The 19,288-nt window shown below is 33.0% G+C and overlaps 1 protein-coding gene across 1 annotated transcript; it reads right to left on the bottom strand.

Moving 5' to 3' along the window:
• Positions 1-5,847: 5,847 nt before the first annotated feature.
• Positions 5,848-9,056, bottom strand: LOC114734598 (S-adenosylmethionine decarboxylase proenzyme-like). Its single transcript, XM_028922220.1, has 4 exons — positions 8,958-9,056; positions 8,788-8,871; positions 7,300-7,452; positions 5,848-7,208 (listed from the first exon to the last, which is right to left on the bottom strand). The coding sequence occupies exon 4, from the start codon at positions 7,029-7,031 to the stop codon at positions 5,946-5,948; it is 1,086 nt and encodes a 361-aa protein (XP_028778053.1). The 5' UTR covers positions 7,032-7,208; positions 7,300-7,452; positions 8,788-8,871; positions 8,958-9,056; the 3' UTR covers positions 5,848-5,945.
• Between the last annotated feature and the right edge of the window lie 10,232 nt (positions 9,057-19,288).

The raw sequence follows: 19,288 nt of genomic DNA, 5'->3' as shown, positions 1-19,288 counted from the left end.
ATAGAAACTGCTTCTTCTATAAAGAGATACTACCTCCGGTAACGAGGTATTATAATTAGGACCAAAGATAGTACATCACTCTTGAGAAGCTGTATAAGGGATACCACACCCTTGATCTCTCACCCTTACAATATACAAAGAATGATTATTATTGAAGAAGAATTCAGTTCAATAAACTCTCTCAAAGAGCAGAATGAGTACAATTAAGCACTAATACTCAAAAGATATATAGAGATATATATTAACATTTGACGGCTCAATAAATGATGATTTTCAAGTATATATAAGTGTACACGGACAATAGGTACATTTTAGCTTCTTTTTTTTAATCATTCGAGCTTTACATACGAAGCAAGCTTGAAGTGGTTTATTTATAACCAATTGAAAAATATAGCTGTTAGAGATAAACACTAGCCATTTTCTATTTTTCAATTAAATAAAATATAAATATAATATTGATACATACATACATACATTTTAAAAAATGCAATATCTATGAAAAGAGATTTTTTTTTTTAATATTTCTTATTCTATTCTCTTATTTATTATATCTAAGGAAAAGGCGAATAGGTTTTGATACCATGTGAGTGAGTCTCCTCAAACCTCTAAGACTCAGTCTAGAGATTTACAGGTCTTATCATGTCAAGGTCTTAACAAACAGTTCTCCTGGCCTTACATAAACCATATTAGGACCTAAACCTGTAAAACTTCAAACTAAAGTTCTTCTGCCTAAAAGGACTATTCCATAGCATCATGGTGGGATTCTTTCTGATAAACAGGATCTTTAGATGAGGCAAGTGTAGAGCATACTTGAATCTTAGATTAAGTGAGTAAGAAAGAATATTTTAATCATGAGTGAATCCTCCTCTGCAGAACCTATTCATCTTTTTTCATCTCTTACTTTTGACCTCATTCCTTCTTCGCTTCACTAAATACTCAACAATAAGGTTGATAAAGTCATAGAAATTACCCATGTACCACAAGATGCCTGCATCCAATCCACGGAACTACCCTCATCAGTCCTTACTCCCTCTATCATCGTCAAAGATCTTTTACCGGACCCATCATATCTCTTGTGACCAAATTTACTCCTACTGTCAAAGAACTTGTTCAAAGTTCCTGTCTCAACCAATGTGGTCTTCCTGCAACTACATCTAAACAGTATGTCACCCTTGAGATACCTCAACCCATTATTGATTTATACATAGAGTAAGGATATACACATCTATATATAGGTGCAGTACATTTTGGTCTTACCCTACATGGAAGAAAAGGTATCCTTGCCACTGTAAGAGTAGCCCTCTTGGACACTTCTTATAAATCCTACCAAAATGCCTTAATAGGAACCCTTCTCACTACACTCAGTAACGGCAGTATTATTATGACCATTGCTCCAAACTTTAACTTTATGCTCTCTAATCAAACGACTTCCTAGAGATTGAAAGTTCAAATCCAGATCATTGGAGCTGAACAGGATCCCCTAGCTATTATGGCCACTCTTCATCATCGAATGGTGTATAGAGTACAAAATCACTCTCTAAATCTTCATATCCCTAATTCTACCCAAGATACCCTATATATGTCCACTGACAGAGACTATGGTCCAGCTATCATCAACATCCCAAGGCAAATCTGAAAAGACCTTTTCTTAATACATAGTTATAAAATTATTTTTAAAATGATAGCCATTGTAGAAAAAGAATTGAGTTAGAGCGTTAAAATACTACCATGATTATAAAGAGTTTGTCTTATTTTGAAAACATCCCAAGAGGCTCAAGATACATAAACCACCCATGAGTTTAACAATATGTAGAACAAGAACTGAGGGCACAGTAACCGTCCACAAGCACAATATAATATTCATCCCACAAAAACTTAAGACCTAAGAAACACAGGGTACTCAACCCGGCCCACAAGTCATACACATAAAGAGTAACACATACAGCACAGTCTTACAGCCTCCAGACATTCTAACAGCACTCCATCAAATATAGTGATCCAACAACCAAACAAAAGGAAGTATATGTCAACAAAGTCATGGGCCTTAAATGGCAATATACATAACATCACATGCCCAAACCAAAAGAGGACTACTAAGCTATACTCGCCTATGCCTCTAGTTGCTTCCCATCGCACCAAGCCAAACTAGATGGCTCTCTTAAAAAGCATTGATGAATAGTAGGGTGAGACATAAAGTCCTAGTAACCAAGTATTAATTCATGGCATATATAAGTAGGATGGCAAGTTGGTGAAGTAGTAATTAAATATAATTCAAGTAATAAATAATGCCTTAGGAGATACAACCACGTGAAAGGAGCATGTCTCACCATCCACAACACAATTTATACAAAAGTACATATATGCAATAACACAATGAGGTATGCCCTCCCATCACCATACTCCTCTTTATGGCTCCTTGACAAGGACTCGGGCTTTCTGTGCTGAGTAACTCGGCCAAAGGTCACCCCACTCATATCAAGCAGCAAATTCCCTCCTGTACCTATACCGTCCAAGAATGGACTATGGTGCAAAATGTGTCCACCCAAGAGCTCATTCTCAATTCCGGGCCAAGGAAAAGAAAGAATTACAAGGGTCTAACAAAAAAGCCAAACACTAGGATCAGTAGTGTAGGCATGCTACACTGACTTTGAAAACAATTATCCTCCACATATCAAAATCTCAATCTCCACATGTGAACCCCATGCATGGTCACAATATATATTAAAAATATCATAGTTTTTCAGAGTAAGATGATATAAGTTCAAACAAAGTACAACATATTTTCATTTTATTTAATAACATAATATTAGTATATTAAATTCAACACCACAAGAAAACATCATTTCCAATAAAACACAACTCAGGCATAATTAAATCAACATACTTCCCACTTCACCAAAATTTGTCACATAAAAAAAAATACATACTTCATTCACAAGCATACTTTCACAAATTAATTTGAAAAAATAAAAACATAATAAACATCTTACAATCCGAAGCATGTATGTAAAATAAATTAATCCCAGTTACCTCTATTTCAAGCTTAACCTCACAGCTTAAGAAATAAGAGCACAAATTATAAACTCTGAAGTATAAGATAATCTACAAATAATGTAGATATAATTTAATATATACACAAATAATTAACTTAAATTACATAGAATAGTATATATACATATATTTACTATCCAAAAATTCTTACTTCAAATAACAATTTTTTCCTCTACCCAAATAACTCCTTTAAATTATAAAAATATCATTTTTATCTAACATTGTAAAAATCTCAATTTACAGCATACTTTCTAATAATATATTCAAAAATATTTTCATATTCTAATACATTTTAAATCGATTAAAATCTTAATAATATATTAAATAATCTAAATAAGTTAGTTAGCTTAAATTTAATTGGTAAAAATATTCTATATGCCTTGAATAATACATTTTTCAACTAAAATCTTAGTTTAAAGTTCTCAAAACAATCAATGAATAAATATAAACCAATTAAAATTTTAATAATATATCAAACAACCCAAATAAATTATTTAACTTAATTTTAATTGGTATAAATATGATATATATCATAAATGACAGATTTGTCAACAAAATAAATTTAATTTTAAATACCATAAGTAATAAATAGACAAATCTAAATCAATTAAAACTAACTACTTATTTATCTCTAAATTTTTATGATCATCCATTGTCAAAACTCAGTACTTATTCTATATACTAATCACGGAATTTTCCCTAAATATTATAATGATACTACTAATATAAAGCTCTAAATATATAGAAAATATTGATAAAAAATTAATAAAAAAGAGTTTTTTAATGTATCTAAATGATCTTCCAAAACTTGTATTATCTTTCAAAATACTAATACTTCTCTACCTCCCTCTCCTTCCACGCCTCTCACTCTCTCTTTCCATTTTCTGATGTCACCTTTCCTCCATTTATCCTTCTACTTTCAACCATCCTTCCCCATTTTCCTTCTTTCATTAATAGACTTCTCTTATTTTTCTTCCTTCATTAATGCACCATCCCCCAGTTTCTTCTTCACCTTCAATACACTCAGAATTAGGTGGAAAAGCTTAATGTTTTTTTAATAAAAATATTATTATTTTATAATAAAATATTTTTTTATATTATTTAATTAACATATTTTTTTCAAATAATAATTTTTTCCAATAATATTTTGGATGTTACCAGATCTCTACAAAAGAACTCTCTTAGCTCATGCCACTTGAATGGACCAACAATTATGAGAAAGAGTCTCATTCTGTTCCGGCAAATGTTCATACTACAGCTCCTCAACTTATCAAAAGATTGCTTGATGGGACAGTTAAAACTGTCTTCCAACGACCAGGAACAGAAGGATCCCTTCCTCCAACAAGGACAATCGCTACCATTCTTCCTATCTATGAGAATAATGAATATCCTACAGTTGATTATTTTACAGTTCAAGGACAACTTGTTTTTGTGTCTCATATTTATGGACATTTCATTTAGGATCTTGATCCAAGTATGTGTAAACCAGACTGTGACTACCAGTACCATGATTTCCAGTACAACTCAGATGAGGATGATCTTGTAGATTTCAGTTCTAGACAAAAGTCTAGAAAGAAAAAGAAAAAAGTTCAGACCACTTGTGTTGCGCAACGGTCATGAAGAAATGACAGGGATGATGAGGCTCCATAATTATCGATCAGCAGACCTATTCGTGAAGCTCCCACCAGAGATTTGACTATTTGGGAACTTCTGAGAGAATGGGGTCATGATGACATAGCACATGATGATGTAGCAGCTAATATTTTTCCAGACACCAAGCCAGAAACTTCCGTAGCTTCTCATAATTATCCTACCCATATATAGGAATGATACAATCTAATACTACTTCCGGTCCTAATTATAAGACCCAGTTGACTTATTTGAGGAGATTAAAGAAGTAAGTTAAGTTAGTTATTTGTAATAAATAAGTGTTGTCATTCCTAAAATATCCTTGCTAATTAAGTGTATTGGCTAGAATTATCATTGTTAGAAGGATTATCTTGGAAAAAAATGCATAAATATGAGAGACAAAATGCATTGGGATCTTATAATTAGGACCAAACAAAAAGTCAAACAGGATCTTATATTAAGGACCGGAGGTAGTACTTATGAAGAAGAATTTCCAGCGCTTGAACATCGATACAATGAAAATACTAAGATCTCTTCTCGACCTTATGTTGCCTCGACAGAAGTAACCCCTCAAGGTACTTACAAACCACTTTCTCCTACTGAAGAAGTTTTGAAATAAGTCCTTCATAGGATTGACTCTAAACTGGATCATCTGTCCTCAAAAACTAAAGATAAAGCTGACTCATCAGAAATCTGCTTTTAGTATCAATGTCATTAATTTAGTACCTGACATAAAGTGAAAGCACACCACTAAAGTAATCATGTTTATGCTAAAAGCAGATTCCTGATGAGTCAACCTTATCTTTAGTCCTTAAAGATAAGTTCATCACTAGTCTTCTACTTCCGACTATATCAAATTATCAATTAATTATTTAATGTTGGGCTTCAAAATCAATAATTTAGTGCTATTTATATTTTTTATAATTAATTGTGAAAAATTTATCTTTGCTTTTTTATTTCATTACATTTGAAACCATTTATCAAACAAACCCTCAGCATGGATACGGAGGACCCATCACAACGAGGCTAAAAAAAACACTTTATTCATATGAATACGAAGAGCATGGTCCAACCCCATGAAAGGGGCACAAGCCCAGAATAACACACTTGAAAGAAACAAAAACAAACTTGAGCAACCAATTATGAAAAGTTAAAGAGCAATATATGTATATATAGTATATGTTGCCCTGTACTCAAACCATAACCCCAAACTTATTCAGAATCAGCAAACATAAACACACAAATAAATCATTAAAATCCACAAACTATATCTCGTCCCCTTCTTCCTTCTCGTCCTCACTACTCCAACAGCTTTTCAGAATGGACCTTGGAGATGCACAGCCATCAGCTTGAACAAAGTCATAGAACAAAACGGAACCGCCTGCTCCAAGAACCTCCTTGTTCTTCTCTCCACAGTCGTATCCTTTAATGGCCAGGGGGAATTTGTTGATCAGTGCTTCATCATGCATATCAGTGTGCAAAGCCAGAGAAAACTCAGCCGGCTCGAAGCATGCCAAGACCCTTCCAACGAGACCTATCAGAGATTTTTCATCAAAATCATACCCCACTGCTTCAAAGCTTGCATAGCTGAAGCCATCTTCTGGGGTGACATGGATGGTGGAGATTGCATTGTCTTCTATTGCGTTCATGGAATACCCACAGGGATCAAATTCATAGTCACATATGTCAGATTGAGGAAGGATCTTTCGGATTCCAGAGTCTTCGGTCATTGAGGATGCTGAATTTGTGTTTGCTTTGAAGAATACAGAAGCACTTTTCTTCTGTAAGCCAGTCATGCACATCTCCAGGGTGTAAGTTGCTTTTGATTGGCCTTGCAGGTCCGCACTAGCAGAGTAGATATGCCATAATTGTGACTTTTCAGGGTTGCCCATCATGTATGCTTTGCTGCCAGAACCAAGGTTGCCAAAATAACCGTCAAGAACAGCAACTTCCTCAGAGAAACTACGATGTGGGAATGGTTGGGCCGCAGGAAAAATAAAGCTTCCACGAGTGTATCTCACAGATTTCACAGCAAGCATAAGACTATCAGCCAGCTTCAGAATGACCGGGATGGACAGAAGCAACTTTGTAGTGCCGCAAGTTTTGATGATAACCTTGTAAGGATAGACAAATAAGCTGGATTCAGAGAGAACGTAGGAATCAACAAAGTCATTGGACAGTGAGTCAACAATGGTGCACTCAGCTGGTTTCAGAATCTCATCCAATTGATCCTTGGACAATGATCGAAGGCCTAAACCATCAGGATCAGAAAACAGACCAGGCTCAAAGAATGATATCTCAAGCCTCTTTTCATAGCCCTCAAAACCAATAGCAGAGCCTGTCAAGGCCATCTTGACTATCAGGGAGAAAGTATTGTTGCACTGACAGAGCACAACCGAACAAGGAGAACAAGGAGGAGAATGAAAAGGAGACGGAGAATGTGGAGGGTAAACTACTATCACTGTATAAAAAAGCTAGGGGTTATGTAGCAAGCAAGGAAGGAAACCTCAGGATGGCTTTCGAACGCACTGCACAAGAAAAAACACCATGTAAGACACCAGAAAATCATTCTTGCAATAATTATCTCCAATTATCGGAAGAATTAAACAGGGGACTTACGTTGGAGTAAGCAGCTGATCTGAACTTCTTGATTCCACCGTTTGGTCGAAGGTCTTCAATGGTGTAGCCGAGAGGAGCTTCGTAGAATAATGATTTACTACTGCTAGACTTCTTTTTCCCACCTTTAGTCTCCATCAGTTCATTCACAATATGCTGCAAAAAACAATAAACCACAAACTTAATAACAATTATAGTTCATGGAGTTCATTCAGCTCAGCTGCCAGAATTTGAATGCAAGATCACCATTTTCAGGTAGAAAAGAATAACAAAATTGAAATTCACTGTATCAGAAAATAGAAGAACAATGTTCTAGCCACACAATACGTGAACAAGACAATAACGGGAAGCAATAGTCTCATCCAATAAGAAAACAATGCAAAACTAACATTTCATGATCATAAGAAACAAAAATGACAGTCACTTTCTTTACAAACGAATAAACAAAGACAGGCGCAAATTTGTCAGAAAACAAATGTTAATCTAACTTCTATCTACAAATAGAAATTAAATACACAGTATGAAAAAGCAGAATTTGTCATATCTCCACAAAACAATAGCAAGATTGCCAACAGAACACTACTTTTACAATATTGAAAACCAATTACTTTCAGTCCTCTAAACTTCAAGGGTTGGTAGGAAATATTGAAAATAAGGGATTAGAATTAGGATTACAATTGAGAAAATCTATTAAAAGAGTGTTTAGTATAAGAGATTGTTTGTTATATGGGATTAGCCAAACCCATGTATGTGGAATTAGAGAATGCCATGAGGAAAGTGTTATTCTCCAATCCCACCTCTATGGGTTTGCCTAATCCCATATAATAAGTAATTACTCATACTAAATATTATTTTAATAATTTTTTTCAATTGCAATCACAATCTCAATCGCTCATTTTCAATGCTTCATACCAAATGAGACCCAAGGGTCTTCAGAAAACTTTATTTTGGTCACTATAATTTAAGAATCTATAATTGAAGCTTACATGCTATGAAAATTTTGATTTCATCACGGTCACTGAATTTTTGGAAATATTTGTTAAATTTTTTAATATAATGACTTATAAATCTAATTTATGATCACAAACATAATAAAAGCATAGTTAATAAAGTGAAAACACCTTGCAAGTGTCAAATAATGATAAAAACGTATCAACCACTTGCTGAGAATATAATTCTTGCAACTCATTAAAATTTATTTCGTTTCTCGATCGATAATTTGAAATCGTAAATCGGCATCCCCACAATAGAGGGTATAAGATCCTAATGTCATGATCAGATAGCAAATATAAAACGTAAAAGAAGAAGCCAAAATAATAGCAACACAAATCATATAAGGCATCAAGATTTCCTCAAATCATCATATTAAACGAAAAATCATATCTTCAAATACAAATTATATGGTAGTATGTGAAAGATACACGCGATGAACGAAGGCATGCAACTAATCAGTTTTTAATGGCGTAATAACTCATAAAATCGCATACTTACTGTTATAAAGAATCTTTGAACAAAGGAACCTTCTCTAGTATCCCCTTTCCCAGAAATCAGACTTCAGAATCCGAATGAATTAACCTAGAACAAAAACAGAGAGCAATCAACAAGAAAATCGGCGCAAGAATTCGGAAAGAGAATAAACAAGCAATTACCAATGCACTTACGCTGAATCAAAATTCGAGAGACCGAGAACAAAAATCAAACGACGAACAGAAGAACCTCAACCGCCAGGAGACACGAGATGTTAGAGAGAATCAAAGATAACGCGTAACACAATTGCGCAGTCAGGATGATGAAGGGGGAAGAGGGCTGAATGAGGGGGTTATATAGTGCGGCTGGTAACAGTGAAAGTACAAAAATGCCCTTAGTGTAATCATAATTTCTGGTTCCTTCCCTGATTTTCTGAGCCACGCAATCTTTGTGATAAAAAAGGCCAAGAATCTGAAATTAGGTCCGCAAAAGTAGTGGAATAGATTAAAAGAATACAGTAAAGTCGGCTATAAATAACAATTTTTTTTTGTTTAGATAAGAAAAAAATAAAAAATAAGAGCAACAAATATAAAAAATTATCTCGCGTTATCAAAGGGGAAAGATCATTGTATATTACCCTCAATATAAAAAGATTTAAATTTCAATATTATAAGAAAAGATCAAAGTTTTTATATCTATTATATTTAGTTTTTTAATCACATAAAGCTATATATTCTATTTTAAAAATATTATTGTTATATTATAAATTCATATTTAAAAAAATTAAGTCACGTGCTATTTGTATTTAGAAAAACTTAACATAATAAATATAAATAACTTTATATAAGTTTTTTTTTTTTAAGATATTGCGTCAAGAAATGTATTTGTGTAGCTTGAATATTTGTATGTATAAAAATGATATGTGTACAATTTATTATATCTTGATTCTGGAAATTTATTAACATATATATTATCATTAGGAACGAATATTAAATTATTTGTGTTGAGAGTTGACTTTAGCCCACGCAGCTACTCAAGTTTTTACTTATAAGTTTATGTCTAAATGTGTGTTATGTGAATGACAAATTTGAACATCTTAATAATTTAATTTATGAGTTTATATTTTCGGTATAATTCTCTCTATTTTTCATCATCTAAATGAGATATTGTGCATTTTTTAAATTTATTTTTAATAACAACAATAAGGGGGTGTTTGGCAAGATAGAAAAATACTTTTCAAAAGCATTTTTTCACAAAACGAGACAAACTCTTCCACATATTTATTTCGTACACTGTAAAGTACTTTTAAAACCACGATTTGATTTTATCCCTAAACAAAGTTTATCAAAGAAATTAGTGTTTTTAATTATTGATTTACTAGGTGGCAGTCATAGTCACCATTACACATTTCAGGATTTTCACAAAAAATAAATGATTATTATGAAAATATTTATTAGGAATTAGATTACGTGATAGACAAGAGAAGAGCTTTATAAAGAAGGAATAGCTATAAAATAGGGAATGAGATAGGGACGACGAAGAACAAGACAAGAAACGTGTGAGCTGGTACCTCGTGGTCATATCCAATTCATCAGTAATCAACGAATCATCGAACTTTCCACGCCCATCTGCCTCCTCACTTCCGTGCCTTTATTCTCGCCCTTCTGGTTAAAGTATTGCACGCGTTGAAGCTTGTATTCTTTTCTTTGTGGGTGAGATTTTATTTTATTTTATTTGAGAAAACAAAAATTAAACTATTTCGTGTCCTTTTACAATTAATACAAAGCTCTAAACAATTTTTAGAATGGATGACAAGCATAATTATTTAATAAACGTCATAAATTTTTTTAAATTGTGGTTTTAAAAATATAAATATTTTTTAATGAAAATAGCTTACAGAAACTAGCCTTTTAAGTTGGAGGATAGAGAGAGTTGAGAATACTTTCCATAATGCAAGCTCTCATATAAATACAAGATCGAAAATTTAATTTCGCTTATAACACTCTTCTAAATAAACAAAATAGATTTAGTCATAATAACAATATGGCAAAATAAAATAATATATCAGAATAAAAGATTAAAAAATAAAACTAGCATATTTAATAATGGAAAAGTGATTTTACTGCAAGACAAAAATGTTACCCTTACATTACTTTTGTCAAAACTAGTACTGAGAAAACGGGCCAGCCGGCCCTGCAGGGCCGGCCCGTCACGGGTTCGGGCTTAAACGAGCCGGTCCGTTTAAGCCCGAGTTCTAAAAATAAGTCATTTTTTCAAGCCCGGCCGTGAGATGACGGGCTCGGGCTAGCCGGGGCTTTTGGCCTTTTAACTAAAATGAAATTTTTTTTTATTTTTTTATATATTTTATCAAAATAATAAAAATGAAACAATAAAATTACTAATAAAAGGTATAAATATAAATAAAATTGAGTCACAAATATAAACTTATTATGTCTAAACATATATTATAGTCTAATAGTCTTTGAATAAACAAACTAATAGAGGACAGACATAATAAACAACTAAAAAAGCACTAAGTTCAATAGAATTACAATGCGGATGATCTAGTTTGATTAGAAATAATTAACAAAAAATTTTAACTAACAAACATAGTATACATGAGAATAATCATTTGTCATATCGATTAAAAAGAAAAGAGTCCATCATCCTTTTCTAAATTTGTTTCTACTAAAAAATGATATAGATCTTTATTTTAGTTTAAAAGATTTTGACATTATATTTTCAAGATAAAAAATATGGAGATGACAAATAAAGACTGTAAAAATTACATACAGTATTTTAATAGGTTTTGACAACTTATTTAACATATATTTTTGAGTATACCAGTTTTAAATTTGTAATTTCATTTTTTTTTGGTTATTTTTTGCACAACTATAGTGATTCTTTTTTTTTTTTTGTGAATGCTATCTAGTGAGCTGCAAGATAAGTAAAACTAAGAGTATGATATGTTTAAATGTTAAGGTTTTCTTTTTAAGTAAGAAAAAAAGACAGAAATTAAAAAAAAAATTGGCGGGCCTAAACGGGCCGGCCCTTTTTATTTCGGCCCTACAGGGCTGTCCTTTAAGCCCGATCCCTTTCAAAGCTCCAAAATACAAGCCCGGCCTCGACTTAAACGGGCTAAACGGGCCGGCCCGACGGGCTCGGTCCGTTTTCCCGGCTCTAGTCAAAACGTGTCTCTTGATCCAATTCAACGAATTTGAAAAAATTTAAAATTGTGATCTTTATTCTTCAATTCAAAAAGGAAAATAAAATAAAAAGATAAGGAAAACAGGATTAAGAGGTCATCCCAGCTGGTTGAAAGGGCTAGTGCGCACAGCCAAACAACTATAAGTGCAAGCAAGCAGAACCAAGCAATTTCAAGGAAAGGAAACTTAACTAATCAATTATTATTTCAGCTCAAAAAAAAAAACTAATCGATTATTATTATTATTATTATTATTATTATTATTATATTATGGCTCATTTTGCAATTATCGTTTTGTCAATTTTGGCATTTTGGTACTACTATTTCAACTGAAGAGAGAGCTTCAGCACGAAAGTGCCTTTTCTATGAAACTCACAGGGTAATAATAGTGTTAAAAGCAAATCAATAATTTGATCTCTCTAGCCGAAAAGAGAAATCAATAATTTGATCAAATATTATTATTTTCTTTGTGAGATTGGAGATTCTCTATGTCATCATGTCTTGTCTCCTATAATTAGATTTGGATCCTTTTTAGGATCCTCTTTCTCCATTTCTTCTCAAAATTCTCTTTTCATCCTTAGATCAAAAAATAGATGATTCAATATATTATCTCCAATTCTTCATATAAGAGTTAGTTGAATAATTTGAGTAGATTAATTAGTTGAATAATTTAAATAGATTAAAAAAATTTAAAATTATTTAATTATAAGGATAATTAATCCGCAAGTCCTTATAGTTTCAACGAATTTTGAATTAGGTCCTTATAGTTTTTTTCTTTTTATCAGATCCTTATACTTTCACTTGTTTTTAATTAGGTCTTGTATTTATTTTTCTTTTATCAAGTCCTTATAAGTTCATTTTATTTTTAATTAAGTCCCTGAATTTTTTATTCTTTATTTTATGAATTCTAATAGTACTATTATATAAACATAAAATAGTATATATTATTTAATATTAGTTTATAAACAATAATATTCTAACAATATTGAATTATTATAATGATTTAAATTTTTCAACAAAAAAAATTAATTGTTCTAAAAAATTTTCCTGAATTAATTAATCTATTATTTTTTATTACATAATTATTAATTTAATTTACTTATTAATATTATATTTCATTATTAATCTATTTAATTAAGCTTATATTTAATTAATAAATAAAAATTAAAACTACATGGACCTGATTAAAAATTTAATGAAATTATAAGGACTTAATTAAAAGAAAAATAAATACAAGGACCTAATTAAAAAAGGTAAAAGTATAAGGATCTAATAAAAAAAAAAAAAACTATAGGGACCTGATTCAAAATTCGTTGAAACTATAAGGACTTGCAGATTAATTAACCCTAATTATAATAAATACATATTGTTTTTTTTAAATACCTTTACTAATCTTATATATCAGCTAGAACTATTATTTGATCATGTGCAACTATTAGAAATATTACTTTGAAAAAAAAAAAGATTTATAAAATTAACTTTTATATGAAGGACCGGAAGTAAAAATATATTATAAAATTATCATTAAAATATTTTGTAGATTATTTTTTTATATAGTTTAAGGTGTAAATTTGCTCTAAAAATTTTACTTGGAAGCACTAGATATTTGGAATTGTTTTAGGTGAAAATTTACCTTGAAGATTTCAAATCGTAACAATAATAGTTAAAAAACTAATATTGACTATTAAACTAATGATGCTACCCGTTAACATTTTAATATTTTAATAATATTATGATAATATTTAATAAGATATTACATGTAAATTATCCATTTTTAGATCTAAAGGTAGGGAAGGGATTTTAAGAGGAACAGGAGAAACATGATTCCCACAGGATCCAAATGCGTTAAGACTCAATCGTTTAATTTTAACTTGTATAACTCAACTTTTATAAATTTAAAATAGGCTTCAAGAAATGTATAATTCTATTTTAGGGAGAGTTACTGTAAGATCTTAAAAAAGAAAAATAATTATTAAAAAGTTCTAATGAGAAGTGAGCAATTAAAACATGTTGTCAGATGTTGCTATGAAACTTGTTATTTTATTACAAGTTGCTCACTTGTTATAAAAAATTTTTTTAATATGTTTCTTGATTTAGAACCTTATTGTAATTCTCTTTTTATTTTATTTTTCGTTAACCCACTACTCTCATCTAACTATCTAAGCAAGTGGATTAACTTGCTGGTTTACCCTGCGGATCAGATAGGCTGAGCCTAAATTGGCTCTTATGGAAATGGGCCACTGCTATCCCAACCCAGTCCATTTAATGCAATCAATGGGCTTTTTGCAATTAAAAAAACAAATGGGCTAGCCCAAGGAATGCTTTCCAATTCCAAATTACGAGTCCTAATTTGCTAGGGTTTTAAAACTTATTATCTACTATACCTATGCATGTATAATTAGAGCTAGTAATAAAAATTGACGGTAATAAAAGTTGACGGTGTGGATATGGGGGCAAAGGCTTAGACATTTCAGCAGCATAAATAAATCATTGTTGTCAACCCGTTCAACGTTATCATCATTGAAAAGCACACCATTCAAAACCATTTAACATCCCTCGCATCCCCTTTTTCTTCTTTCAAACCGAAGCATACCCACCTCACTCAAACAACAAGAAAACAAGACAAATAAAACACAGAGAGAGAGAGAGAGAGTTGAGTTGTCCAGGTAAAACATACCCACCTACTTCTCATACCCACCTATCTTCTTTGAAACTGAATCTTTATTGGGTCACAATGTCAAATGGCTACCAATATAAGCCTTTACATTGAAATAAACAAATGGCCGTGGGAATATGACTTTCTTGAATTTGTTGGCTTCCATGTTGAAGCATGATTCAAAAAAACATACTGGGTCAACCACATAAATTAGAGTCATATTTTAATTAATAAGTTGTTCCTATTTTTCGAGTCAGTTACATAGTGGGTTGTTATTAAGCAAATATCTAGATTTGTTCTAGATTTTTCTTATGGTCAAATAAGTTGCTATTGCCTAGCTTAGTAGGCTGTAATGGCTCCCTAAATTCATGTTGAATTTGTTTCTTGTAAGCCTATAAATATAGGCACTTCTGTTTCAATTAATGCATTGAGTGTTCAGCTTTCTTTCTCCTATTTTATCTCTATCACGTGACTCAACAAATTTGGCATCAGAGCCTGCTTCGATCCTGTGGTCAATAGAGTGAAAAGTGACGTTGGGTCTATTGGGTTTTGGAGAAAAAACACCTTTTGGGTCAGTCTTGGGAAACACCAGAGAGAGAGTGTGTGTTCTTTTATTTTGACTTTGCAGAGTTTTATTGAAATGGCAACACTCACGGGTTTTCTTCTTCTCAACCACTCTTACCCATTTTTAATAGAGAGAAATACGAGTGGTGGAGCATCAAAGTGAAGACCTTGCTGAAATCGTAGGAGCTGTGGGACTTGGTGGAATATAGGTTTGTCGACCTATTAGAACTCACTGAAGAAGAAGAGGAGAGGCTGAAAGCAGCCAAGAAAGAGATGCTAAGGAGCCATTCATTCTTCAACAAGCAGTCCATGAGACCATTTCTCATAGATTACATCAGCAACCACATCAAAAGAAGCATGGTCAATTCTGCAAAAGGAGTTTCAAGGTGATTCGAAGGTCATTTTTGTGAAATTGCAATCACTAAGACATGATTTTGAAACCTTATTAATGAAGAGCAACGAATCGATTGTTGCATTTTTGGCAAGAACAATTGCAATAGTTGGTCAGATGCAATCTTACGGTGAATAGATTTCTAATGAGACGATCATTGCAAAAGTGTTAAGGAGCTTGACTATAAAGTTTGATCATGTTGTGGCTGCCATAGAAGAAGCCAAGGATCTGTCAGTTCTTTCAGTAGATGAGTTGATGGGTTCTCTTCAAGCTCATGAGGCAAGAATCAACCGATCAATGGAAATGAGTAAGGAGAAGGCATTCCAACTGAAAGAGATAGTAGCTAATCAGGAAGAAAATGATAGACCAACAAATAGAGGTCGTGGAAGGGGAGGATTCCATGGTGGCCAAGGTCGTGGCCATGGTAACGGCAGAGGCAGAGGAAGGCAATCCAATGAGCATGGTAACACAAAAAGTGACTTTCAATGTTATCATTGTAACAAATATGGACATATCAAGCTAATAGCTGGTTTAAAGATCAAAATATGAACTTTACAGTAGAGAATGAGGATGATAACATGCTGTTTGTGGCTTGTATTGACACTAACCATAAGCCAAGTGACTTGTGGTTTGTTGACAGGAGCTGTTCGAATCACATGACAAGGACCAAGTCTTTATTTAAAGAGTTTGATGAGTCACAAAGACTAAAGATGCAGCTTGGAAACTAAAGAGACGTGCAAGTTGAAGGAAAATGCATGATCAGTATTGGCACTACCAATGGCAAAGTAAAAATGTTGGACAATGTTCAATTTGTACCTGATTTAGGATACAATTTATTGAGCGTTGGACAACTAATGGCCAGTGGATGTTCTGTTTTGTTTGATGATAATGCATGTGTCATGACCAATAAGAAGTCAGGAAAAAAGTTCATGTCAGCATGACTCCCAACAAGATGTTTCTGTTAGACGCGACCAATATAGAGAATTTTGCTGTTACTGCAACTGCAAAGGAAGACTCAAGGCTGTGGCATTTAAGGTATGGGCATCTCAACCTAAAGGGCTTGAAATTGCTGAGTGATAAAGAAAATGGCATCCATAGGAAGTTAACAACTCCTTATACTCCAGAGCAAAATGGTGTTGCTAAACGAAAGAATCGAACCATTATAGAGATGGCACGAAGCATGCCACAAGCAAAAGGACTTCCAAATATGTTTTGGGCAGAAGCTGTAGCAACATTTGTCTACTTGTAGAATCTCTCACCAATAAGGGCTGTCATGAATAAGACTCCATATAAAGCTTGGTGTGGAAGGAGGCCAAATGTAAGTCACTTATCAATTTTTGGGTGCATTTCTTATGCTTTGATAAATTTTTAAGCTCGACAAAAGCTTGATGAAAAATCTGAAAAATGTACTTTTTATTGGTTATTGTATTCAATCTAAAGCATATAGATTGCATAACCCTGTTAGTGGCAAGATTTTAACTATAAGGGATGTAATATTTGATGAAAATGCAAGCTGGAATTGGAATGGAAAGCAGGTACAACAGGAGCTTTGTGATCTCATTGAAGTTCCTCTAGATGATGGAGACAAGCAAACTCCAGCAAGCTCTCCTGTTAGCTCATTACCATTGACAACACAAAGCAGCAACAACTCTTCATCTACAACTCTTGAAGAGGTTTCAGACGAGCTAATTCCATTGAGGAGATCAACAAGAGTCAAAAAGCCAAATCCCAAATTTGTTGATGACAAATACACTTGTCAATTTGCTCTTACTATTTCATATCCATTATATTATGAAGAAGCAGCTGAAAAGAAAGAATGGCAGAGAGCAATGGTGGAGGAGATGATATCTATTAAAAAGAACGGAACGTGGGAGATGGTGGATTTACCAGATGGAAAAAATGCAATTGGCTTGAGATGGGTGTTCAAAACAAAGTTTGCCGCAGATGGAAGCTTGCAAAAGTACAAAGCTCGCCTTGTGACAAAAGGATATGCACAGCAATATCGTGTTGATTTTAAAGAAACCTTTTCTCCAGTAACTCAGTTTGAAACTGTGAGACTAGTTCTAGCATTAGCTGCACAACTATAATGGCCAGTTTGTTAGTTTGACGTCAAGTCTGCATTCCTTAATGGAGACTTACAAGAAGAAGTCTATATAGCACAGCCAAAAGGTTTTATAAAAGAAGGTAGTGAAACAAAGGTGCACAAGCTAAAAAAGGCATTGTATGGTTTAAAGCAAGCTCCCCGAGCTTGGTATAGCAGGATTGATGGATATCTTCAAAAGAAGGGGTATATGAGAAGTGAAAATAAGCCCACCTTATATGTAAAGAAGAAAGGTAATGATTTCATCATTGTTTGCCTTTATGTTGATGATATCATTTACACCAGTTCCTCTACTGCTCTTATGGATGAATTTAAATCACAAATGGTAAATGAGTTTGAGATGTCAGATATGGGGTTATTACATTATTTCCTTGGCCTTGAAGTTCATCAAGCAAAAGATGGAATATTTCTTTCACAAAAGAAATATGCTAGGGAGCTTCTCAATAAATTTGGCATGCTTAATTGCAAGCCTACAAGTACACCCATTAATATAAATGAAAAATTACAGCAAGAAGATGGAGAAGAGATGGTAGATGCAAGGAGGTTTAGAAGCTTAGTTGGAGGTTTGATTTATCTTACTCACACTAGACTTGATATTGCATTCCCAGTTGGCATAATTTCCAGGTTTATGCAACAACCTTCAAAAGTTCATTTTGGAGCATCAAAAGGGTCCTATGCTACATTCTGGAACTTTGGAGTATGGCATTTGGTACTCTAAAGTCTTTAATCCCAGATTGTGTAGGTACACGGATAGTGATTGGGCGAGTTTGTTGGATGATAGACGAAGTGTTTCAGCAAGTGTTTTCACTTTTGGTTCAAGGATGATTACATGGAGTTCAAAAAAGCAAGCTACAGTAGCATTGTCAACCTCAAAAGCAAAATTTATTACAGCAACTTCAGCCACTTGTCAAGCAATTTGGCTCAAAAGAATATTAGCATATCTTCAACAAGAGCTAAAAGGACCAACGAAGATATTTTGTGACAATAAAGCAATTATCTCTATGACAAAGAACCCAACATTTCATAGTAGAACCAAGCATATTGATATCCATTATCATTTCATTCGTGACCTGGTAGCAAAAGAGGAGATAACATTGAAATACTATAGCACACAGGGCCAGGTAGCTGATATTCTGACAAAGGCATTTTCAATGGAGAAGTTCCTTTATTTTAGAGGATTGCTCGATGTGTGTGTTTTTTAATCAAGAGGGAATGTTGAAGCATGATTCAAAAAAACATACTGGGTCAACCGCAAAAATTGGAGTCATATTTTAATTAATTAAGTTGTTCCTATTTTTCTGAGTCAGTTATGTAGTAGGTTGTTATTAAGCAAATATCTAGATTTGTTCTAGATTTTTTCTTATGGTCAAATAAGTTGCTATGATCTAGCTTAGTGGGCTGTAGTGTGTCCCTAAATTCATGTTGAATTTGTTTCTTTGTAAGCCTATAAATATAGGCACTTTTGTTTCAATTAATGCATTGAGTGTTCAGCTTTCTTTCTCTTATTTTATCTCCATCACATGACTCAACACTTTAATTAACCAAATATTTAGAGATAGCAAAAGAAGATTTGCTTGAGAGATTGAGATACCAGTGCTACTCTCTGGT

The sequence above is a fragment of the Neltuma alba genome, unplaced genomic scaffold, assembly GCF_004799145.2.
Source record: "Neltuma alba isolate B1F8T4 unplaced genomic scaffold, ASM479914v2 tig00013119_pilon, whole genome shotgun sequence".
Lineage (NCBI taxonomy): Eukaryota > Viridiplantae > Streptophyta > Magnoliopsida > Fabales > Fabaceae > Neltuma > Neltuma alba.
Note: the sequence above shows the minus strand (reverse complement) of the source record. Positions and strands in the feature narration are given on the sequence as shown.

What these genes read in the sequence shown, in the direction of transcription:
- LOC114734598 (XM_028922220.1), bottom strand. Translation starts at nt 7,031, where the DNA reads ATGGCCTTGACAGGCTCTGCTATTGGTTTTGAGGGCTATGAAAAGAGG.